Source organism: Aulonocara sp. 'chitande type north' Nkhata Bay, linkage group LG12 (assembly GCF_057382095.1).
Source record: "Aulonocara sp. 'chitande type north' Nkhata Bay isolate Kocher_YH1m ecotype deep benthic linkage group LG12, A_spYH_male_GT1.1, whole genome shotgun sequence".
In the NCBI taxonomy this organism is placed as follows: Eukaryota; Metazoa; Chordata; class Actinopteri; order Cichliformes; family Cichlidae; genus Aulonocara; species Aulonocara sp. 'chitande type north' Nkhata Bay.
Window position 1 is genome coordinate 34063984 of NC_141355.1, and position 25675 is coordinate 34089658.

General features: G+C 40.8%; 2 protein-coding genes across 6 annotated transcripts in view; one reads left to right on the top strand and one right to left on the bottom strand.

Moving 5' to 3' along the window:
* The window catches only part of susd2 (sushi domain containing 2), a 33924-nt gene extending 15564 nt beyond the window's left edge, over positions 1-18360 (bottom strand). For 2 of the 5 annotated variants that reach the window (XM_086315259.1, XM_086315256.1), the window contains exons 1-12: positions 17998-18360; positions 17654-17852; positions 17178-17326; positions 9277-9628; positions 8278-8479; positions 7689-7774; positions 7322-7590; positions 6633-6776; positions 5680-5832; positions 4953-5204; positions 3936-4214; positions 3469-3645 (exon numbers count right to left, since the gene is read on the bottom strand). In XM_086315259.1, coding sequence (XP_086171385.1) covers positions 3469-3645; positions 3936-4214; positions 4953-5204; positions 5680-5832; positions 6633-6776; positions 7322-7590; positions 7689-7774; positions 8278-8479; positions 9277-9628; positions 17178-17326; positions 17654-17852; positions 17998-18064 — 2329 coding nt within the window. In that variant the 5' untranslated portion in view covers positions 18065-18360. Of the gene's footprint in view, positions 1-3468; positions 3646-3935; positions 4215-4952; positions 5205-5679; positions 5833-6632; positions 6777-7321; positions 7591-7688; positions 7775-8277; positions 8480-9276; positions 9629-10801; positions 12146-17177; positions 17327-17649; positions 17853-17997 lie in introns of those variants that run through there. The other 3 variants (XM_086315258.1, XM_086315257.1, XM_086315260.1) reach the window with 3 other exon arrangements.
* A 41-nt stretch (positions 18361-18401) lies between these two features.
* Positions 18402-21205, top strand: LOC147317876 (retinol dehydrogenase 14). Its single transcript, XM_086315265.1, has 4 exons — positions 18402-18811; positions 19001-19243; positions 19644-19946; positions 20789-21205. Exons 1-4 carry the CDS (start codon positions 18691-18693, stop codon positions 21046-21048), a joined length of 927 nt encoding a protein of 308 aa, XP_086171391.1. The 5' UTR covers positions 18402-18690; the 3' UTR covers positions 21049-21205.
* The last annotated feature ends 4470 nt before the right edge of the window (positions 21206-25675 follow it).

Below are 25675 nucleotides of genomic sequence, written 5' to 3' on the forward strand. Positions count from 1 at the left end.
GGTATTGTTTTTCAGAAGACCGTGACAAGGCACAGCAATGCTAGTAAGCTCTAGGACCTTGTAAGTCTCTCACAGCCCTGTCAGTCGTGAGATCAAAAGCACTCAGAGGACTTTCAGTCCAAACTCCACCTTCACTTCTCCAACACTCCCATCTTTCTAGCAGAAGATATTAACATTATCCTCACAACACACTGCACCACCACTACCTAAACTCTAAAATGGCTAAAAAAGCACGCCGACAAGTACAGCATCCATCTCAAATAGCTGGGGATTTTAGTGATGGGAAAATTCATACAGAGATCCACTTTTGATGGAAAGGACTTACTGTCACCTCTGCTGATAGCAGGCAACATTTCAGCAGCAACTCATTAAAGTGACTCAGAGAAGAAGTCAAACTGGATGTGGTCACATTTGTTGTTCAGCGGCACAGCCTTTTCATCTCAGCTGTGACTCCAATTCTGCAACTGTTCAGCCTGCACATCGTGCTGCAGTGATTCATTTAAGGGGAGGAGGCGAGATCCACCAGGGCGTCTCCAGCTCTGTCTGTATTTAGTATGTTTACTTGGTTAGAGGTCACATTCGAATGGCGGAGGTAACAGCTCATGCAACACCTGCCATTCCGAACCTCAGGTCATGTTTGCAGTTGTTAGCTCTGATTTGTGTAACGAGAGTGTCACAGCAAATATAATCATTGCCACAAAGCTAAAAAGGCCCACCTTTCTGTGTGTGTGTGTATACGCCCGTGTAGAACGGTCACATTAAAGCACTACCTCACAGAATATGACTGTTTATTTGTGCACCTATCTGTCAGAGAGACAGCACAAGCTACAATCAACAATTTCCACATCTTGCACCATAAAAACAAATAAAACCACGTGGCCTTTATGAGCACTCTGCGCCCATAAAGAGATGAGAAGTATAGCAGGAATGTGTCCAAAACTTCAACTAAGTATAAAGCCTGTTTCAAACTAACTTGACATTAGTGTTGATGAACATCACCGCTCTACTGCAATGACCCAGCAGTTTTTCAGCAGTGGAAAAGTTTACAGTGTCTAAGGCCACAGGCAGCCCATCAGGTCAGGAGCCTGACCGGGAGAATTCTTGTCATTTTTTCCAACATTTGCAAGCTTTCGCAGCATGACTTTGCTCCCCATGGGTCAGTAGCACTACTGTGCTCTTCGCCCACAATCTTTGCTCACCACCAATCCTAATTGTGACAATTGAAGGCCCAAAAGTTCTTCTTTTTCTCCCAAATAAAATTCAAATTGAGTTTTTGACACACCGCAGGAGTCTCATCCATCACAGTCGCGCAAGTTCAAGTAGTCAGAAAAGGGATATGCATGGTATTTTCCAATTATGCATAATGTAATAATAATTAAGATGAAACCTTAGCAAAAAAGTCAGAAAGGAGATCGCTGTGAAAAGAAAGCAAAATAACAGATGTAGAGAAAAACAAAGAGATATCACCAGGCTTAATAACAAACATTTCTAAACAGTTCTGCTCTAGATAACCACGTTATGAAACCAATATGCTAATAATTGAGTTTGGATCAATTGTATCCAGCTGTACCAAGCTGTTTGTTACAAGGGACTCCAAATCTTTTCAGTGAAGCTCATTTATCCCCGATCACTATCAAGAGGAAGTCTGTGTTTGTGGTTATAACGAGGAAAGGATGGAGGGCAGGAGTGAGGCCACGAAAGGACGAAAGCAGAGGTGGATCAGAAGTTAAGCGCTTTCGATTCTCTGCTTCATCACTTCTCAGATGCACCATTTCATCAAATCTTAATTTAACTGCAATACAAATAATTACTATGTCATTACCAGTTGTTTTCTTAAAATCAACCATTTATTTCCACAAAACGAGGCATTAACCCGCTCTGTCACAAACACATTATACTGGGCCTGCGTTCCAGCTCACTTTCTTTTTACTTCCATAAACTCTGCGACTGATGTTACAAAGAATATACTGAACACATACTACAGAAAGTACATGCATTACAAGCAGTATGCAAACAAACAGGGCATACTGCGTGAATATAACATTGTGAGATAAACTGTTGCTCACACATTTGTCACGTCTGTAGAGCCAAAAAAGGCAAAACAAAAAGAAAAAAAAGGTTATTAAAATGATTTTAATTGGAAGCAGCTTGGCTGTGCATATGTGTGAGGCTTTTTTCAGAGCATAGAAAATAAAAACTCTGTTAAAGTTACCAGAAAAAAAAACATTCTGGTTATCAGGCTGCAAAATGAATTCTGATGCTGTACGAATCTTGACATACTGGGAGAACTGGTACTGACCACACTAAGAGTATTCAATTGGAAATACTGCCATCTGATGGCATCAGCTTAAAACTACAATACTCATTTTGAGTTCTTAGATGAGGTGATGAATGAAAGCATTAGATGGTTCCAGGTGGTTCTAATTCACAGACACAAAGCCGAGCCCGTTCAAGTTCAGACGTTTATAGCTTTGTTACTGAAGGTCTGCATGAGCAACCGCGAGCCAAGTCTATGTAATCTTTGCTGTCCAAAAGACTGCATGACAAGAAAGAGATTCACCAGTCATCTCAATTTCAAGAGGAAGCTGCTACCAATTGTGGAGCACAAAACGTGTAAGTTTAAACTGACAGAGAAATTACAGCGTTCACATTTTTCCCTCCAGTCTAAATTATATTATACTTCAGTGCCAATGACAGTATACATCATGCTACAAGACTCAGCCGGCAGGGAGTTACAAAGAGTTTGAGATATGGAATCTATCACAAAGAAAGTGAGACTTCTTTTTTTTCTAAATGTTTTTCAGACATGTGGCACTGAACTCTGTTGCCAATGGGAACTGTTTTGAAATATCCACCATCTCCCATCTTTAAAGACATAAAAAAAAATTGATCAAATGCACGTGATTCTGTTCAGATCATCAACACACTTGTTTGTCTTAAAAAGACAGCTCATGAATCATTTGGAAGAGAGATTTTCATTAATAATGTCTGCAATAGTTATATAGTACTGGATCATATTATTGCTGCTTTTCTCACATTCATATCCGCTGAACTCATTTTACCAAACACAGAAAGCTATTCATTACCTCCGCCAAGAAAGATATACTGTATTGTGTGTGTGTGTGTGTGTGTGTGTGTGTGTGTGTGTGTGTGTGTGTGTGTGTGTGTGTGTGTGTGTGTGTGTGTGTGTGCGCGCGCATGTCATTAATCTGTTTGTAAACATGATAGCTCAAAAAGTTTTGCATGATATCTGATCAAATTTTGCAGGGGTGTAGAGTGGGGTCAAAAATCCAACAAAATTAGATTTATTTTAAATTATAAACTTCTTAAAGTGTGTATAAAAACAAGAAATTTATACAATTTCAATTCGACTAAAGGTGAATACTGCCCACAGAGTGCCCTGCCTCGGCAGAGATTTGCGTTCTCAGAGAGCTTCTTGTTTATTATGGCTTTACTTTTAGAGCGTACCTGTAATACAGAAGGGCTGATCTCCTGTCCAGGTCCCATCACCCAGACAGGTGCGCTCTGCAGATCCATACATTATGTAGCCTTTGTTGCAGGCGAAGCTTAGAGTGCTCCCCTCCAGGTAATCAGTCCCGTTCTTCCACCCATTCCTTGGTGTGGGAAGCCAGCCACAAGACACCACTAAGGAAGAATAACACACTAAACTATTATTTCATTGTGCTCTGCCAAGTATTAAAGAAAAGGTTAAAAAGGGTTATTTTCAGACGTATAACTATAAAACAATTTCCAAAACTAATATTTTCTCTTATTAGGTTTTCTTATGGCATAATGTGATGTATAATCCTTTCTACGTAACAACACTGGTGTTCAGTGTTGTTCAGATACTCAGTTTTATTTAAAATGAAACAGTAAGAATAAACATGTAATCACAAACTACATATGAATAGGCTTCCTCTTATTTCCTGTGGTACCTGGTTTCAGGGCGTGCAGTAGGGCTTGGTGTTTCTGGTAGGCCTTGAGTGTGGCATTTCCCACTGTGAGGTCCCGAGTCGTCAGGGTATCATATTTACAAAACTGTGAACCTTCTCCATAACACATCGTCAACATGTCTGCCACCAAAGGGTCATCAAGGCTCTCGGGTAGAGAAAAAGCTGGAACAAAAGTGGGGTCATGGCTCGGTGGGATATTATACATATCCAAAAGGTGCTCTGAATCATATGTGAAAAGGGAGGATTTCTTTGAAATGTTCCCTATGGGCAGAAACACACAATATTTTCATTGGTTAAAAAACAAAAACCATACAAGTATATTTGTGAAATTACTACACACTGTCATTTAGGTTTGGACTTAACAAAACGGCTTATAAATGGTGAAACTAAAGGTCTGTAACATATAGGGGACATATCTCTGAATAAAAAAACAACTATTTTTAAACCTTGGATGAAACTGATTATTTTCTAGAATGTGGTATGAAAAGTAAAGAATTAGAAGTACACAATATGTAAGCAAGAAAAAAACCCAGAGCCGAGTCAAATACATGCTGTCGTTTTGTTTTGAGTGTCTGTTTCAGTTAAAACAGCACATGAAATCAGTTAAACGGTTAATTGTATGTCAGCTGTTCACTAGTTTTTAAGGATCTGTAACAATTGAAAAGCACCAATTTATGTGCTTTTACTTGCTCACTCTCTAAAATCTATTAAGGCTAACTTAAAACTTGCATATTCTCCTTCTGTGCACTCTCAAAACATTTATCATAAATTGAGCCAAATATGTAGTCCTTTTATTAAAACGCTGAAAAAACCGATTTGATGTGGGGATTATTAGCAAATCTTTATATTCCTTTTGCCTTTGTAAACACAGAAAAGAGCTCGCAAAAACAAAATGATTCATAAGCACATTTAGTGTTTTCGATTGATAACTGGTTGTCAGCGTTTGCTCAATGTGATTGATTTTCTGCTGTTTCACAAACAACAGGCTCTCTTACTTACAGCTGGCTCCAAAGGTAAAGATTTCTTCCAACGTGGCATCAGCTGAGGAGATGACTTCTCCGAGTTGGATGGTCAGATCATCTGATGGGTCAGAGTTCATTGAGCCAAGGAGACCCTGGGTGTGGTTGTAAAACTCTCCTGGAAGCAGCATGGTCACAGCCATGGTTCCTTCATACAGACAAACCTCCACGCCAACACCGGAGGAAAAGATTACAGTCACATTCCCAGGACTGGGGCTGAACACATACACTCCTAGAAAACATAGATTCATCCATGAGTTTATAACAAACGGTTCCAGTTTAATAAATGTAACAATAAAACAAAAAACTGAGCAACTAAAATATGTATAAGTCACATTTTGTGACTATAGTGATGCCACTATAGTTAAAGCAACACAAGGCATGGTTTAAATTATAAAAAACTTGTGTTTTATCATCCTAAACAATAACTGTCTGCAGGCTTTGCATCACATAACAGGCAAACCTTAAAATGTAAGCAAGAAAACATGAGAAAAGTATGAGAACAAAAAGCAGTGAATAAACTGTTGGAGGAATGCACAGTAATGACAGGAAATCACAAAAGATCACCTCCAAAATCAGAGTTTTTATTTTATTAAAGTTACTTTGTTAATAATTAAGATCCTTCTTTTGATGTAACTTTGGGTAATAAAAGTGTAACGATTTTTATCGGAGCTTTAACCAAGTCAGGAGAATCTAAAGCACCTCACCATGTAGGTCCATCCATCTCTGTTCAGTGAATGGTAGGATGTTTTGGTTCCTCAGCACCTGAAGATGGGCCCCTGCTACACGCACCTCAATGACATCTGATGCATCCTGTTTCATAGCCACTGACGACAGCCGTGTGGCTTTGGCCAAAGTACCTGGTTTTTGGACATAATTACATTTTAAATATGCATTATGTACTCTGAAGTCAACATAAAAGGGGACCTATCATTCAATTAACATAATTTACAGCTCCTTGTTTATCTTATGCTGGGTCTCGGTACAAACACTCGTTTCATCCTCTGCCAGAAACAAGCAATTTTTTCTGCTCCTGTGGTCACAGTCAGAACTCTGTGCTTAAGATATTAGAACCCTATTTGGGACAGTCCCTCTTAATGACATCAGACAGGGCCAAGAGTAGAAAAAAAAAACATGGTGCGTTTCAGGAGGGCCTTAGATTTTGGCTCTTACTAACTCTTATTTGTAACCAGAGTAATAATATAAATGTATTTAAAAAAAAAAGAAAAAAGAAATAAAGGTTGACTTTAAGTCTCTGCCGTTTCAAATAATCCAGATGTTTGTCTACATTGATCTAATGAGGGGACTATTAATGGCATCTGGCTTTCCAAGTCACTTGGCCCATGGCTCTTATATAATGACTTGGAAAAAATTCTAACGAGCGAAGCTAACATCTGTTCTTCTTCAACACATCTGACTCTAAGAAGCACTGAGTAAAAAAACAAGGCTGTCATTTTGTAGCACTAGTGCATTCTCTTAAACTAGGGGCTTAGTTTGCTTCCTCTCAGTGTGTAAAACATTAAGAGGAACAGTGCATGCAAAACAAGACAGAATGCGTCACGCGATGTTAAGGTCAGTATGCGTGGGCAAATTCCAGAGGCACACCATGGGGATCAAAGAGTGGATTCAGACAGGCCATTCACCTCAAACGTGGACTCACCGTTCTTAAGTTTCACCTGTTCTGTTCTGGCCTGAACACTCAGGCCTTTTGCTGGTGACGACACAAGGTAATATTCTCCTTTGCCATTGAAAGTGTACCTAAGGCCATCGAACGTTATGAAATGTGGATCCCCGAGGACGACACCTGCGAGGCATTGAGAAAAAAGCAGCGATGCCCACAAACATAATTATTTCTCATCTCTCGCAGAGCTTTTCTAATATCAACATAGAGGTTGCGATGTTGTTTTTAAACTCATGAGATGGAGTCAGTTTTTTGTTTTTCACATTTTAACTCTCAGCAATATTCTGTCATTCATTTACTTTACCTGCAAACCAATCTTATGTAACCTGCTGCTCTAATGACCGTTTGCAGAATATATTATAAGGTTCAAGGAAGACAGAAGTATTTGGATAAAGATTAACAAACACTCAGTGTGGGCCTATTTATTTTAGCAATAAATGAGGATGTTTGACTTTTTAAAAAAAAGATACTTACTACTGCAGTATGCAGTATAAGACACATTTTTATATAGCTGACTTACTTACTGAAGTTAAACAACAAAATTAACTAGTCAATAATTCTGATATAAGACTCAAATAAAAACGGTTTTATCAGGTCTTGATACCCGCTTTTCATTCCCATCTATGAATTAAATAAAGACATGTGACTTGACTGAAGAGTCGTCTCACCTGCTCTTGGTGGTCGGTAGTTTTGACACCCACTTGAAGGTCGACGTTTTAAGTATATATGGCAGTGTGGGGACCACAGGCAGCAATAATAGAAGCTCATGACATCATAAAGCCAGTGGGAATACCCTGGCACCCGTGGGGGTTTAATGTAGGGTGGCGAGCCCCAGTCGTGAGCCCTGTCTGGGGTGCTTCCACCAACTGAGTCTCCAGTCAGCACCAGAGAACCTGTGCTGTCATAGCAGCACTGCTGCCCTGATCCATGGATAGGACTACAAATGATAAAACAAAAATCGCAATAAAAAGGAAAAGCGTATTTCAATTTTACATTTTTAAAAACTTGATTTTTTCTTGATTATGCCACGCCTACCTGGCATGAATTGCTCGGACACAGTGGACACAACCTGGGTGGTAAGTGCACACACTTCCCCTCTCAATGTCACAACTATAATCAGTCTGAAACGGCAAAATGGATGGAAAATAAATAACAATGACCGGTGTAAATCTTTAACAGGCCTTGACAATGTTACCCTCGCAGTCCACTACAGAGGCACAAATCAGCCAGACTGACAATTTAACAGAACAAGATTAGAAATATTTTCAAAAAGACAGAGGAGAACAAAATCCAAAATCCATGCTATCTTTTTAATTTCCACCCTTATTAGCCTTACTAACCGTAACCCTGAGAATACTAAAGAACAGCTTCCTTTTAAAAACAGTTCAGAACAGTAAAGGTTCTTAGTTGGGATTTTTTAAGCTGTAAATCAGAATCCTTTATTAATCCCTAAGGACATGATGTAAATATACTTTTACTAAGGGTAAGGGTATGTAGACTTCAGTCTAGAACAACTGAAGAAAGGCAATCCAGTACAGGAGTCTTATGCTCTACTGTATCTGACCATGTGACACACAATCTGTACAGATATTATTTGAGGATTCGCTGAGGTACATGTACTCACATGAAACCTGCCTGTATCTGCTCGGGCCTGAGCCAGTGTGCAAGGACAGTCGATGAGTTCATTCAGGAAGTTTGGCAGGTTTTCCTCCAGCACATCCCATTTCAGACACTTATTGTGTGCCCAGGCTGCAGAGTTTTCTCTGAAAGCCTGCTCCAGGTGCCAGGCCAACACGTGGCCTCCACTCCAGAGGCCTTGTACATCTCTGTGTTATAAACAAAACTGTGATTTTGGTACAAATAAAAACAGAAAACAGTAGTAGATCCTCGCGTTTCAGATGCTAGCAGACATTTGCAATGATGAAGGGTTGTAGACAAGGTTTACAATCAATCCAAATGTCAAACCTTAAATAAAAACTTTGGTTATTACAAAGACAGTCACCTTAAATCTAAGTTTTTAAAGCCAGGCACATTTTATGATCAGATTAAATCCAAATAACCTCTTTCTGATATCTGACAGATATAAAACTATACGTTTAAGATGAACCTCTTATTGTCATCCATGTTCATAAATACACTGTTCCAGTGGTGGATGCTAATAATAAATATGGCCACAGTTTTGAACACTGAGGTCAGCGTAAGTTTGAGCAAAAAAAAGGCTAAGCCTCTTTGTTTCAGACAATGTTTTTCTCCATTTCAGTCACAGAGCTTTGGTTGTAAGTACAGAAGCCACTTCCACTTGCTGCTCAAATCTTTTGCCTGTGAGGGGCTGCCAATCAGAAGAAAGCCTTAAGATGGCCTTAAAGACTGAGGAACTGTCATGGCAAATGATGGCCAGTATAACAACAAAGGTTATTTTGACCTGGGAGTCATGCAAGAATAACAATACAGAAATTGAAATTAGCATAATAGTTTCAGTTCACATTTTTTCACCTTATTCCTAGAATTTTAACAACTATGAAAAGGATGCAAAATTGTTAGCATTATAGCAAGATTTTACAAATATGGGACAAAATAATGTTTAAATATGACATGTCCAATGCCTGATATGTATTATAGATACCTTGCTCCTTCCACGTTAGAACTCGCAGTAATGCGGATATTGCCCAACTCCCAGTCAGAGTAGTCCTCTTTGGGCTCAGGGATGAAGCTGAAGGCACCAGTGTTGGTCAGATTTCTTCCAAGAGAATACAGATACCGCAGCTCTGCCTCTAAAAGGGCTGATGCATTTGTCTCTTCTTTTGCTTTAAACTCTCTGTAACCCCACAGCTCTATGTTGACCTTCTCTGCACTGATCAAAGAACTATTCCAAGTGAACTCAAGTCGTCCTGCCACATTCGGCGTGCCGTAGTATTGCCACTGCGTTGCATTCCCCAGGGTAACTTTATAAGCAGGATCTGCTTTACTTGGATGGACTGATAGTTAAACACAACAAATTTAATTGTAATTCACAAGTTGTAGCAACAGTTTTAATAATGTATTGGAAGCAGCATGAATAATTGCAAAATGGGTCTATATTATTTAATTTTTTCACACTGGCCAATATCTAGTTGGGGAAGTGGGAATTAAAATACTGTATCTGCAATGAAGTCTTCTTTAAATAGCACTTAAAATATTTTCTATAGTTTCTAAATCAACCTAATAGACAGTTAATACCCCAAAAGGTTTAGATATCGATCAGTTTAGAGACAGGACATAAACAGTAGGGGTGCAACGATACTCGTATCGATATTGAACCGTTCGATACAGTGCTTTCGGTTCGGTACGCATATGTATCGAACAATACAAAATTTGTAATTTATTTTATCAACTTTCCTTCTGACGATGCTGTCTGTGTTGAGCGCTCAGTGAATCTGCGTTCGACTACTCCGCCTAGGCTGCACTGTCAAGCGCAGATCCACTGAGCGTTCAACACAGACAGCATTGTCAGAAGGAAGAGCGCAGGGCAAACTAGCGAGACAGAAGTTAAGCTCTCCTTGCAACATGGCAAATTGAACCTCCCCCACCCTCATTCAGATCTGGCGTTTGGAATTATTTTGGTTTTCATGTGATGTAGCGAGAGGGGTCACCCGTCACTATGGCAACATAAACAAAACATAACTGTACAAACAGAACCCCGAACAGCCCTGACCCGCTACATTATGCTGCTGACAATATAGCCCAGGACAAGCGTATAGTATTGCTTTTATTTTGGAAAGAGCCATTTCTCTGTAATAAACTCTCTTTTCCAAAGATGAGTGATTCCTGAATCAGATACATGACCCTGAAGGTAAGCGTGTCATGGACTAAAGTAAAACAGTATGTTGGATGTGCCACGCAATGCTCAATTACATGGGTGGGAACTAGTGTGTTAGCGCAGTTAGCTCGTTAACGTGTTAGCCGTCTAGCCCCATGCACTGGGCGATCAGGGATAGCTCATTAACGGAGATTTGCCGTGTTGTGGCGTTAACTTCATTTCAATGACATTAAGGCTGACAGCACTAGTGGGAACACAACAAATATGACTGCACATTTACGCCGACATCATCCTAGTGCAAAGACAAGTAGAAGCAGACAAAAACAACAAGCATGCATGCTACAAACTTTACCCGAGTCATTTAGACAGCCGTTAGCACATGATTTGTCATGTTGTGGCAAATCATGCCAAATCAAAGCATGAAAAACAATCATTATGAGTCCCTTTTTGAAGGCAGTCTTGCTTCCCGTGAGCTAGCCAGGGAGCACAGCCGTTTATTGACATCTGCAGAAGAACACTGCCGCTAGCTAACTGCTCAGCACGGCAACCGCACAGCAACAACAACAACACACAGGGCGCCCTCTGACCCCGGAAGGACACACCGTCGCAGGGGTCACCCATCACTATGGCAACATAAACAAAACATAACTGTACAAACAGAACCTCGAACAGCCCTGACCCTCTACATTATGCTGCTGAGAATATAGCCCAGGACAAGCGTATAGTATTGCTTTTATTTTGGAAAGAGCCATTTCTCTGTAATAAACTCTCTTTTCCAAAGATGAGTGATTCCTGAATCAGATACATGACCCTGAAGGTAAGCGTGTGATGGACTAAAGTAAAACAGTATGTTGGATGTGCCACGCAATGCTCAATTACATGGGTGGGAACTAGTGTGTTAGCGCAGTTAGCTCGTGGCCGTCTAGCCCCACACACTGGGCGATCAGGGATAGCTCATTAACGGAGATTTGCCGTGTTGTGGCGTTAACTTCATTTCAATGACATTAACGCTGACAGCACTAGTGGGAACACAACAAATATGACTGCACATTTATGCCGACATCATCCTAGTGCAAAGACAAGTGGAAGCAGACAAAAACAACAAGCATGCATGCTACAAACTTTACCCGAGTCATTTAGACAGCCGTTAGCACATGATTTGCCATGTTGTGGCAAATCATGCCAAATCAAAGCATGAAAAACAATCATTATGAGTCCCTTTTTGAAGGCAGTCTTGCTTCCCGTGAGCTAGCCAGGGAGCACAGCCGTTTATTGACATCTGCAGAAGAACACTGCCGCTAGCTAACTGCTCAGCGCGGCAACCGCACAGCAACAACAACAACACACAGGGCGCCCTCTGACCCCGGAAGGACACACCGTCGTAGGGGTCACCCATCACTATGGCAACATAAACAAAACATAACTGTACAAACAGAACCTCGAACAGCCCTGACCCTCTACATTATGCTGCTGAGAATATAGCCCAGGACAAGCGTATAGTATTGCTTTTATTTTGGAAAGAGCCATTTCTCTGTAATAAACTCTCTTTTCCAAAGATGAGTGATTCCTGAATCAGATACATGACCCTGAAGGTAAGCGTGTCATGGACTAAAGTAAAACAGTATGTTGGATGTGCCACGCAATGCTCAATTACATGGGTGGGAACTAGTGTGTTAGCGCAGTTAGCTCGTGGCCCCCACACACTGGGCGATCAGGGATAGCTCATTAACGGAGATTTGCCGTGTTGTGGCGTTAACTTCATTTCAATGACATTAACGCTGACAGCACTAGTGGGAACACAACGAATATGACTGCACATTTATGCCGACATCATCCTAGTGCTAGGAGAAGTGGAAGCAGACAAAAACAACAAGCATGCATGCTACAAACTTTACCCGAGTCATTTAGACAGCCGTTAGCACATGATTTGCCATGTTGTGGCAAATCATGCCAAATCAAAGCATGAAAAACAATCATTATGAGTCCCTTTTTGAAGGCAGTCTTGCTTCCCGTGAGCTAGCCAGGGAGCACAGCCGTTTATTGACATCTGCAGAAGAACACTGCCGCTAGCTAACTGCTCAGCGCGGCAACGGCACAGCAACAACAACAACACACAGGGCGCCCTCTGACCCCGGAAGGACACACCGTCGCAGGGGTCACCCATCACTATGGCAACATAAACAAAACATAACTGTACAAACAGAACCTCGAACAGCCCTGACCCTCTACATTATGCTGCTGAGAATATAGCCCAGGACAAGCGTATAGTATTGCTTTTATTTTGGAAAGAGCCATTTCTCTGTAATAAACTCTCTTTTCCAAAGATGAGTGATTCCTGAATCAGATACATGACCCTGAAGGTAAGCGTGTCATGGACTAAAGTAAAACAGTATGTTGGATGTGCCACGCAATGCTCAATTACATGGGTGGGAACTAGTGTGTTAGCGCAGTTAGCTCGTTAACGTGTTGGCCGTCTAGCCCCATGCACTGGGCGATCAGGGATAGCTCATTAACGGAGATTTGCCGTGTTGTGGCGTTAACTTCATTTCAATGACATTAACGCTGACAGCACTAGTGGGAACACAACAAATATGACTGCACATTTACGCCGACATCATCCTAGTGCAAAGACAAGTGGAAGCAGACAAAAACAACAAGCATGCATGCTACAAACTTTACCCGAGTCATTTAGACAGCCGTTAGCACATGATTTGCCATGTTGTGGCAAATCATGCCAAATCAAAGCATGAAAAACAATCATTATGAGTCCCTTTTTGAAGGCAGTCTTGCTTCCCGTGAGCTAGCCAGGGAGCACAGCCGTTTATTGACATCTGCAGAAGAACACTGCCGCTAGCTAACTGCTCAGCGCGGCAACCACACAGCAACAACAACAACACACAGGGCGCCCTCTGACCCCGGACGGACACACCGTCGCAGGGGTCACCCATCACTATGGCAACATAAACAAAACATAACTGTACAAACAGAACCTCGAACAGCCCTGACCCTCTACATTATGCTGCTGAGAATATAGCCCAGGACAAGCGTATAGTATTGCTTTTATTTTGGAAAGAGCCATTTCTCTGTAATAAACTCTCTTTTCCAAAGATGAGTGATTCCTGAATCAGATACATGACCCTGAAGGTAAGCGTGTCATGGACTAAAGTAAAACAGTATGTTGGATGTGCCACGCAATGCTCAATTACATGGGTGGGAACTAGTGTGTTAGCGCAGTTAGCTCGTTAACGTGTTGGCCGTCTAGCCCCATGCACTGGGCGATCAGGGATAGCTCATTAACGGAGATTTGCCGTGTTGTGGCGTTAACTTCATTTCAATGACATTAACGCTGACAGCACTAGTGGGAACACAACAAATATGACTGCACATTTACGCCGACATCATCCTAGTGCAAAGACAAGTGGAAGCAGACAAAAACAACAAGCATGCATGCTACAAACTTTACCCGAGTCATTTAGACAGCCGTTAGCACATGATTTGCCATGTTGTGGCAAATCAAAGCATGAAAAACAATCATTATGAGTCCCTTTTTGAAGGCAGTCTTGCTTCCCGTGAGCTAGCCAGGGAGCACAGCCGTTTATTGACATCTGCAGAAGAACACTGCCGCTAGCTAACTGCTCAGCACGGCAACCGCACAGCAACAACAACAACACACAGGGCGCCCTCTGACCCCGGAAGGACACACCGTCGCAGGGGTCACCCATCACTATGGCAACATAAACAAAACATAACTGTACAAACAGAACCTCGAACAGCCCTGACCCTCTACGTTATGCTGCTGAGAATATAGCCCAGGACAAGCGTATAGTATTGCTTTTATTTTGGAAAGAGCCATTTCTCTGTAATAAACTCTCTTTTACAAAGATGAGTGATTCCTGAATCAGATACATGACCCTGAAGGTAAGCGTGTCATGGACTAAAGTAAAACAGTATGTTGGATGTGCCACGCAATGCTCAATTACATGGGTGGGAACTAGTGTGTTAGCGCAGTTAGCTCGTTAACGTGTTGGCCGTCTAGCCCCACACACTGGGCGATCAGGGATAGCTCATTAACGGAGATTTGCCGTGTTGTGGCGTTAACTTCATTTCAATGACATTAACGCTGACAGCACTAGTGGGAACACAACGAATATGACTGCACATTTACGCCGACATCATCCTAGTGCTAGGAGAAGTGGAAGCAGACAAAAACAACAAGCATGCATGCTACAAACTTTACCCTAGACAGCCGTTAGCACATGATTCTCAAACAAGGTTGGTCTTGCTTCCCGTGAGCTAGCCAGTGAGCACAGCTGTTTATTGACATCTACAGAAGAACACTGCCGCTAGCTAACTGTTCAGTGCGGCAACCGCACAGCAGCAACAACAACAACAACAACACACAGGGCGCCCTCTGACCCCGGAAGGACACACCGTTGCAGCGAGAGGGGTCACCCGTCACTATGGCAACATAAAGAAAACATAACTGTACAAACAGAACCTCGAACAGCCCTGACCCACTACATTATGCTGCTGACAATATAGCCCAGGACAAGCATATAGTATTGCTTTTATTTTGGAAAGAGCCATTTCTCTGTAATAAACTCTCTTTTCCAAAGATGAGTGATTCCTGAATCAGATACAGGGCTTGCAAAATCGCTAGCCCGACATCCCGGAGCTAGCGATTTTTCCAGTCGGGCTACCAAAATCTATCTCTGCCCTGCCCGTTGGGCTATTGTAGGAAGGAAAAATATATGCCAATGATTTTGCATTCTTTCGGAAATGTAGCTGGGTAATTATGTCATTGGCATCGGCGAGCCATTGTCAATATGTGACATATTGAAATCGCGTTTGAATTTGCGCTTGTTTTTTGCTTTCACTTTGCAATCGCGCTAACTGTGTATAGAGAGTACTGATTGGTGAGTGATGATAATTTGCGCACCAATTCCTCTGACATCGTCTTATCAATCGTTAGCTTACTATGCAAACATGACAAGTGAAATCTCCCGCAGCAAGCTTAAACATGTGAGAGGTTGATCGCGCAGAGAATCGCTGAGCGTTATGTGTGTGTGTGTGTGTGTGTGTGTGTGTGTGTGTGTGTGTGTGTGTGTGTGTGTGTGTGTGTGTGTGTGTGTGTGTGTGTGTGTGTGTGTGTGTGTGTGTATAAAAGCAGCAGGACATATATTTGGCTCAGCAGAACTAAAGTATGACAGGTCAGGGTGAAGAAGTGACAGCCAAAGAAAAGCTTACCACAAAACGGAAAAGTTATGACAAATCAGACTATAAGGCAAAAAGAAAGTGCAGCTTTATGGTTTCATGGACAAAATAATTTCTGTGGCTGCGATATGATGAGCTATATAACCGGGACTGCACATAAGTGGTCCGCAGGTGCGCATTCGCTGTCAAAAAAAAAAAAAAAAAAAGACGCGCACAAGATATGAAGTTGCAACGCGTGTTTGCATACATAAGATTTTCTGGAGGAGGACAGACTCTTTAAGTTTAGAACTCTTAAAGATGTCGAAGAAGCAAGCTCCTTTAAGCAATTACTTTGGTGTTCCTCCACCTCCAAACAAATGTCAGAAGGAGTCCGAACCACAAAAGAAGCACGTATTCTCGGAAAAGTGGTTGCAGGAGGTGAGCTGGCTTCAAACAAATGATGAACGCACAGAGATGTGGTGTGGAATGTGCCGTGAAAATCCCACTCTAGCGGCGGACAAAAACAGTGCTTTTTATATGGACGCAAACGCGCGTTGCAACTTCTTATCTGGTGCTCGTCTTTTATTTTGACAGCGAATGCGCACATGCGGACCACTTATGTGCACCCATGTAAATAACATAATGTTCTGCCGGATGTGTTGTTGGTTTTCTCTCGATTTCTGAGTCGACAAGCGCCTTTGTTACTGGGACCAGTCATTTTAAGAAAGGCCCCCATTAGAACCCATGAGAAATGCAAGAAATGCATTATTGCTCAGTCTGCAATATCTTTCCCAGAACAAACACCAATTGCAATAACATACTAAAAATAAACCTGAAAAATCAGTTTAGAACAGCGTACTATGTTGCAAAGAGTGAACTACCACTGGCAAAATTTAGCAGTCTTTGCAAACTTCAAAAAGCAAATGGCCTCGATCTTGGTTCCACTTGTCTCTTACCCGTGACTTCAGTGGAAATTTCAAATTCAGGATCTGACACAGACTGATTCATGTCCTACACAGTTCTTACAAGTTCATAGAAATTTCTGTTCAATTAGAACCAAGTATTTGAGTTGATGATTGTAATTTTTGTACAATGTTGTAATTTGTTTTTCAACATTTTTTGATTAATGTTTTGTTTCCTTTACAATATTATACTTTAATATATAATATTGTAAAGGAAACAAAACATCAATCAAAAAATTGCTCTCTTTTTTATTCGGGCTACTTACATTTATTTTGGGCTACCAAAAACTGAAGAGTCCCTGCCCGAAGGGCTACCAGGGATTTTGAAATTTTGAGAGCCCTGAGATATATTTATTTTTTTAATTACTTTTGTTTCAGCAACATTAAATTTAAAAACTGTACTTTTGAGTTAAAATATATATATATAATTTTAATAAATGACAAATTAAAAAGGCATGAACATTTTTTTGTATCGAAAAAATATCGAACCGTGACACCAAAGTACCGAACCGAACCGTGAATTTTGGGTATCGTTGCACCCCTAATAAACAGCTTCATATTTCAGCAGCTTACCTGAGAAATACTGTGCAGATCTGTCAAACTTAATACCATCTGTTGAGACATCAAATGGTATCCAACCTGTCTCATACAATAGAGGAGAAATACAGTATGCACGGCCCTCAGCATCAATAAATCCATCACGTAAAATTTCACCTTTAAACCTGAAAAAAAAAAGAACACAATTTATTAGTAACAAGAACTGTGTGATTCAGATGGAAAACACAAATATAGAGAGACTAGTGAAATCTGACTACAAACCTTAGCTTCCGTTCATGCTTAGTGTATAAACATAAACGCCAAACCTTTCACCTTCACAGTTTAGTAAGCTATGTTAACATCTTAGACCACCTTTCAGCACAGGTAAAGCACTTTCCGCCCCACATTTCCCATCAGTTTGCTGAGATCTGGCTAATTACCCACAATGCCATCTAAATCCTAGTAAAATATCTCTGACCTTAAAATTACACTCTTATACTACAAAAACACACCTGCAGAGAAGCTGCCCATGGGGATGAAGGTCCAATCCGAGGATCCTGAGCGCTTTTCCGCCCAGCATGGAGCTGGAATAAGGGATCACCTGGAAACAGGACTGATTGTAGTCTGCACAGCAGCTCATCAAAGACATACAGGTATCATGGCAGGAGCACTTCTCCAGTACATCTCCACAGCGTCCCCTGCACGTTTGACCTAATGAATAGTAACAAAAAATATTTGCACTTCATACCTCAAAATATATATCGATTTTATATTACAACAGCACAGCCGCATTCCATTACAGGGTGCGCATAATTTCTGATTATCTGTCTAATGAAAAACTTTGAAAATGACTTACCAGCTGTGTTATATGAGAAAACAATAAGAAGCCCACTGAGACAAAATATCTTACAGTTTCCCCTCATCTTTAGCTTGGACAACAAAATAACGTTCACGCTCCTGCCTGTGTTACACCATCTTTGGCTGAAAGTCTGCCAAAGGTCATTTGAGGTAGCAAACAAAATTAAGTATTCGACTTTAGTAACAGTTCTAAATCACGAGGTACTGATTAACAGACGCTAAGGTCTGACGTTTTTATTTATTTTTCCTACAGGAAACCAACAAAATGTATATATTCTTTCCAAAACTCGCACTGTCACGTATTTAATTTCATTTTCAGCTATTTAAAGTTACAACTTTAACCGTTAACTCGTTTGGTTCACTCCACTAACATATGGGTTTATCCACGCATACACTCGCGAGATTTTAGGGCGAGCGGTTCGCGCATGCGCACACCTCGCATCTTCCTGCAAATGACTCGAAATGGGCAGCATTGAATTGTTGTATTGAATTAAGCTATATTTGTGTCTGAAATTCGCCCTGCTTCATCTACTGTCTCCTACGTTTACCGCGACAACGAACCCAAATGTCGGAATAACGGGGGGAAATGCGACTTTGCGCTCAGTCATCTAGCTAACAAGCTAACCAGCTAGCAGCATCATCAGCTGGTTGTATTAAAGACGTCAGTGTCGGTGAGACTGCTCGCTGGGAAATGTATGTTTTCTACACAATTCTCGCATCTTTAGTTTTTTTCTTCATTCTGAAATGGATGAAAAAGAGGAGATATTTCACCGACCTGAAAAGACTTGATGGTAAAACAGTTCTTATAACAGGTAAATGTGTGGGGCAGCACACACCTTTAGTAAGCTTTGTTGTTGATGCAGTGTTAGTGGGGTTTAAGTTTTTAATAGAAGTCAAAATACTAAATAATATTACAATAAAACTTAGATTATTCCAAGCAGGGTTACAGTAATAGATTTCACATAGGACATTTATATATTAGTGCTTATCATTTTTCCTAGGTGGTAATTCAGGTATAGGTAAGGAGACCGCTGTTGCCTTGGCACTGAGAGGCGCCCGTGTCGTCATCGCTTGCAGAGACCCGGACAAGGCCGAGACGGCCGTCAGAGAGATCAAGTTAAAGAGTCACAGTCTGAACGTCCTTCACATGGAGCTGGATCTGGCCAACCTGCGCTCAGTGAGGGAATTCTGTAAGAACTTTCTCCAGAAAGAGAAGAGGCTTGATATCCTGATCAATAATGCAGGTGAGTGTGTCAACCACATTTAGGTCTCTTGATCTATGAAACAATATCAAAAGCAATATATAGAATAGGAACTATTTCCTTTTAATAAATCACATTTGATTGGAGTTGATTAGCTTACACTATTTAGGTTTGTTTTTCCATGTCGGATCCAAAACAAGCAAGCTGCTGATGTGCAGAATCCTGCATAGAAAAGTTTGCAGTGACAGCAGAAGCTTATTGAGACTGTAGACTGATAGTTTTACTTTAAAACTACAGATGCTTCCCAGCACACATTGTCGTAAACATCTGTGTTGTAGCTACACTGTATGGAACCAAAAAAAAAAAAGCAGGATTTTATAGTCACCTGTTTCCTGCCTCACCATCTCATTGTTTTTTGATCTCTTTCTTTCTCTTTGTGCAGGCATGCCCAGCATCCTTGACTGGACGGATGATGGCTTCAGCATGTGTTTTGGCGTCAACCACTTGGGGCACTTCCTTCTAGCCAACCTGCTTCTTCCTCGCCTGAAGGAGTGTGCCCCCAGCCGGGTGGTGACCCTCACATGCTCCACTTACAAATACCAGAAATTGGACTTCCAGGACCTCAATTACAACTTGCTTCCCTTCTTCACCTACTGCCGCAGCAAGCTGGCTAATATCTACTTCAGTCAGGAGCTGGCTCGCATCACTGACGGGAAAGGAGTGACTTCATATGCTGTGCACCCTGGTAAAAATCTTTTATCAACAGTTCTCTTTAATTAGTTTTTATTATGTCTTCTTTCTATAATTTGCCTTGAGGTAGAATGGTTAAAAATTATAAAGAGATTTTGTTTTACCCTTCCATCTTTATCCTTCAAGAGGTACATTTTCCTAACAGAGCTTGCAGTTTTACAGTAAAAAAAAAACCAAAACAAAAAAACCCCTCTCCCCTTCCTTTTTATACAATATTTGGGAAGTCTCTTCTGGTTTTGAAAAGTGAGACCAATGTTGGATGTAGTTAAATCTGCATTGTTTCTCATAGCCAGCAGGGGGCGACTCCTGGTTGCAAAAAGAAGTGCTTAGTCTTTGAGAAAAAACTTTTCACCTTTCTTGATCTATGACTTGAACAATCTGTTGAGGTTTCAAGTGCAAGTTTCACAACTTACTGAATGAAACATGCAGTTGATTTTTTTTAAATTATGGTGTCTTTAGAGTCAGAGAAGGCAATAAAGCAGGGTTTCCTTTGGGATAACCGTTTGGGTCTGCCGTGTTATTAATGAATCACGTTTGACATGAGCATAATCCATGGTTTTTCAGTCAGCTCCACCTTTGCTCACGAAACCATTTAGAGAGAATAGCAGTATAGGAGATTATGATTTTTCGTTTTATTTAATTACCTGGATGAGGAAAAAAATGGTACCAAGCATGACAGCTGAAATTAACAGTACCAAACTCTTCCACCGCATCTTGACTGTTTGATCCATTGTAGTGATGTACAGAGGCAAAAATACAAACTTGTGTCATTCAACTATTTAAAGACCTAAAAATTTAATAATTATCCTCATATCTTGGATTTTTATGTTACTCCAGGTTTTGTGCAAAGCAGCTGGACATGCCACTACTCTTTCCTGTTCCGGATGCTGATGCAGGTGATCATGTGGATGTTTTTTGTGCCGTGTGAGATTGGAGCTCAGACTGTCATCTACTGTGCCGTGTCAGATGAAGCTGCCAAACACAGCGGGGGGTACTTCGTCGACTGCCGACCTGCAGTGCTCCGTCCTTTTGCAAAAGATGCAGGTGTGGCCAAAAAGCTGTGGGAGGCCAGTGAGAGACTGGTGAAGCTGGCTTAACTGAGGAATCTGAAGGCACTTTTGAAATGACCCCACCTCTTCTTGTCCTTTTTCTATATTATTTATGCATATTTTGTTATGTTTTTGTGAACATTTTGCTTTGTAAATTCTCTCTTATGTACTTGTGTATTTCAAGTAAAATACTTTATTTTACAAACACAAATTTTTGTGGAAGACTTACTCTGCCTTATTTCTCTTGCAGTTGTACATGAATATTCATTTAATGAATCAGTGACTTCATGGTTTAAACACTTGTTTTATAGCATAATTTATGTGGTGATTGTTCAAACAGGACGGGTTATATTTTGATAAAGCAACCACAATAGTATTAGATATCTATCTGTATTAAAGGCTCTTCATAGGGAGGGTTACAGTTTTTAAATTGTTAATGAATCAAATTGCACCCTGGGCTGTTAAGAAGATGTGGTGTCAGTTTTCCTCCAGGGAAGCTAATTTGAGTACTCTCAACTTTGCTGAATGGAGCTCCAGACCATAAAAACACAAACACTGTAAATCAAACAAAGAGATATGTAGCGAGTCGATTGAAAAGGATATTTCAAATATAAGAAGCAAGTGGTGACAACACTGGAGAAAGACAGATGAAGAATGGTGTTTTACTGCTGTGGAACAAGAACAAGCTTGTGCACGCATATAAAGCAGTCTGACCACCTAAACAATATCAAGGCTGATTTACTAACGCTCATTTCTTTCTTATATTTAATTAGCAAAAACTCATCTGAATTTGTGTGGACATCATTTCTCTGTGTTTATATCCACCAGGTAAACCAAAGCTAACACTTCCCTTACAGATTGTCTTAGGGGTAAATTCACCATCAGTTTGTTAACATTTAGAGTTTTTTCATGTCTTGTCTCTTGGTAAAATGTACTTTAAGTTATTTTTTGTTTAGAAGTAGTTTTTATCCATACATGCACTGCATATGAGAAGCTTGGAAGCACTTAGGCCTTAAAACTTTTGGTTGGTTTTTAAAAAGCAAAGAATGCCTATATTCGATCATATATTACCAGGCAATAAACACAGTGAGAAGTTAGTGTATGTTAAATTCACTTTTAAAAAAAGGTAATGAGGGGAGCACATAGAAAATCATCCAATTTATACAACTGGGAAATAAATTAGTAACACAAACTAAAGGGAAATACATGAGGAGTCTGTTGTTTATTAAGATGCTGCATACAGCAAAGATCAGGATATTAAAGCTGTCAGTACTAAAACTAAAACCAAACATTTTATCAAAATGAATTTGAAATTCACTTTACATTCATTATTTTCATCACAGGTATCTGTGCTGTGACAAAGTAGGTTTTCCACATTTGTTCACAATAAACCAAAAGCCAAAGTCTGATGGGAACATTGCACAGGTTTTCAGCCCCACCTAGTTCTGACAAAAGTACTAGTAAAATCAAAGGACAGAGTGTTTTCCATTAATAATGAATTTCCAATAATCATTTAAGTTAAGAAACACTGTCAGCGCAACAATAACTAAACATATTGACTGTGGCAGCCCTCACTAACAGCGGTTAGCAGATGATCTCACAAAGAGTGATTGTGAGTGCTGGTCTTATATCATCACAGACCTATTACACACAGGTGTCGCCAATGCGTGTAGACACCACGGCTCCGCCCCAAGGTGGAAAAACAGGTACAATGGAAAAACACCAGCACTCACCTGGACCATAACACACTGGGTGGACCACCCAGGCACCCTAACACCAATTGGCTGTCCATCAAGACACTGGATGATCCTCGACTAAAATTAAGGCCATTACTGGTGCCAACTGCAGCCCCATAACCATCAGACGGCATCTGAGACTGAAGGGCTTCAAAAACAAAAAACCTCTTCAAAGGCCTTGTCTCCTTAAACGTCACAGAAATAACTGTTTGGACTTTGCAAGAGAGCATCAAACATGGGACATTGAAAGGTGGAAGAAAGTTTTATTCTCTGATGAGTAAACATTTAACCTTGATGGTCCTGATGGCTTCCAACTTTACTGGCATGACAAGCAGATTCCACCTGAGATGTTTTCTAATCACCACAGTGGACAGGGCGCCATAATGGTCTGGGGTGCTTTTTCCTTCAGTGGAACAATAGGGCTTCAGGACGTGCAGGGGTGTCAAACGGCCACTGAGGACCTGTTCCCCATCCTCTCGTTATCCCTGTGTGTATTTAAGCCCTGTGTGTTTCTTGGTCTGTGTTGTGATCTCCCTCATGCCATATTGTGTGTTCTGCCACACAGTAATTTGTTTTGTATTTTGTTAGCTTTGCGTGTTTCCAGCAATAACGTTTTTTTGATGGCACTTTTCACCTCCTGGAGTCTGCACATTGGGTCTCCCCTACCTGCCTGCCGCACACAGTGCATGACAATTGGATCCTTCGGCTCAGTGCTGCAATGGCGTGTCCAGCGGGGTGGCCTGGGGGGGCACAGGCCACCCCCCCCAACCAGACTGGCCACCCCAAAGGCAAAACAATAAACTTCAATCAAATATCAAATGTCCGATTATGTTTTCACGGTGAAGCTCAGATATCCGAGTGTAAGTGAATGCAGCATCGGCTTCTGCGCTATGCGCATCACGTTAGCAAAGGTAGGAGAGCCAAGCACGAAAGACGGCACTGCAGGAAACAATTTTTCGGTGAAAGAAAATGAGGACAGAATAAATGTCCTGGTAAGTAATATTAAGTTTGTTGAGTTTAGTAAACTTCGGTGAAATTAGAATACCAAGGAAAAAAATAACACTTAAAGAATTATTGCAGCCGTGGAATATTTCAGACAGTATGCTACTGAGGGCAGCTAACATAAGAGTTATGAGTTATAAGATATAATCTAAGTCGTAACATTGCTGTATGGAGCTGCAGATTTGGTTGCAGGTTAACATAGCTGGACTGGCCATCGGGCATACCGGGCATATGCCCGGTGACTTATTTTTTATTTTTTTTGTAATGGCATGAACAATGAAAGGTGGTGGATTGGCCAGATGCAGGTCGATGTGTAAAAATAACTCAGTTGTTTGGTGGTGGCTATGACGGGGCTTCCACAGAGGCCAGCAGGTGGATGAGGGAAGGGGAGGCAGGAGGAGAGCCCCGAGGCAGCCGCCAGTCCGAGTGTCAGGTGAACTGAACTTCAGGTAAGTATGACCTGCAGTCTATCTGGGTCAGATATAAACCAAGTTTAGGTGGAGTTTATTTTCATTGTGCTGACTTTTTACTGTCAGTTGCAATAACTCATACTGCGTTCTAGCCAGCTTGACGGAGTTTATATACAGCTGGGTGGGTGCTATGATGTTACTGATAGTGAACTTTATTTTATTCATAAAGTTAGTAGAGTTGCCAACGGCTCCTTAAAAAAAATGGAATGGTCCCTCATTCAGAGAAAATATTACACGTTTCGTATTGAGCTGAGAAGAGACGCAGTTTGTCCCGAACTTTAGCTAGAATGGAAAAAAGACACAAAGCTGGATTTATTCTGTCTTTATGCTGCACAGCTGCCTCTTCTCTCATTCTCTCCCCCTCCCTCTCCTGTTGCTACTTCAATCATTAAACTGATCAATGATCAGCTGATCGGCTTTTCTCTCTCATTTATTTATCGCTCACTTTGCGCCAGAAAGAGGAAACCAGCAGATATTGCGCTAAACAACAGCAGCACGTTTAAGCTTGATCAGCTGTTGTTAGAATTTATTTAATATTAATTTCTAGTATCAGCTGATGTTTGCTGGAGCCACAGCTGTAAAGCTGCTGGTCATGATGTCGGTTTGGATATGTGGTGAGAGGGAAACATGAAGATGAAACCAGGAGATGTCCTTACTGAATCATCAGAGCTGAACAGGTGATGGAGAAACAGGTTTACCTTTTAGGTGACATGAATGAGTTGAAGGGAAGTTATGAACTGTTTCTGAGAGACAAATAACACCAGGATCCTTTTCTAAGTAGCTGACAGCTGGTAACTGTGCAGGGGCGGATCTAGGAAAGTTTTGCCAGGGGGCCAGGTAGGGCATTAACAGGGAAAGGTGGGCACAAAGAAATACTTTTCTTTCTTATTCTCATTTAAAATATCTCGCTTTTATTAAATAATTATCTAAATCGTACAACCAAAGTTTTTATCTGACGTAAAATGTATAGAAATCATACATATACCAAAAAGACTGTACATCACTGTCACAACAGGGTTTGTTTTCAGTCAAAGTCTTTATGGCTTTACTACCTGGTGGGCCAATCTGTAGTGAAAATGCCCAATTTTTTTGTCCCAGTCCAGCCCTGCAGGTTAATACTGGCAGTGTCACCATGCCAGCTGACTGTATTTCATCATCAGCCAGTGTTGTTCTTTATCAATATTACCAAAGTTTACCATAAGGCAGCATAGAGAGTATTTACTTGCTTTCAGGTTTTATTCAAATGTTCGTCTTTTCATTTGTTTCCCCACTTTTTTCCTGTTTCAAAATCAAACACCAGTTTGTGAGAAGATTATCTTCTTTTTTTAATAGGCAGATAAAGTTTTACATTGGCATTGGCTAATTTGTCAATTGTTTGTTACAAATGTTCGTATTTTAATATTCAAAAATGTTTTTGCCCAAAACATATGTGCACTATATGTCAGTAAAAATACTATGCAAATATTG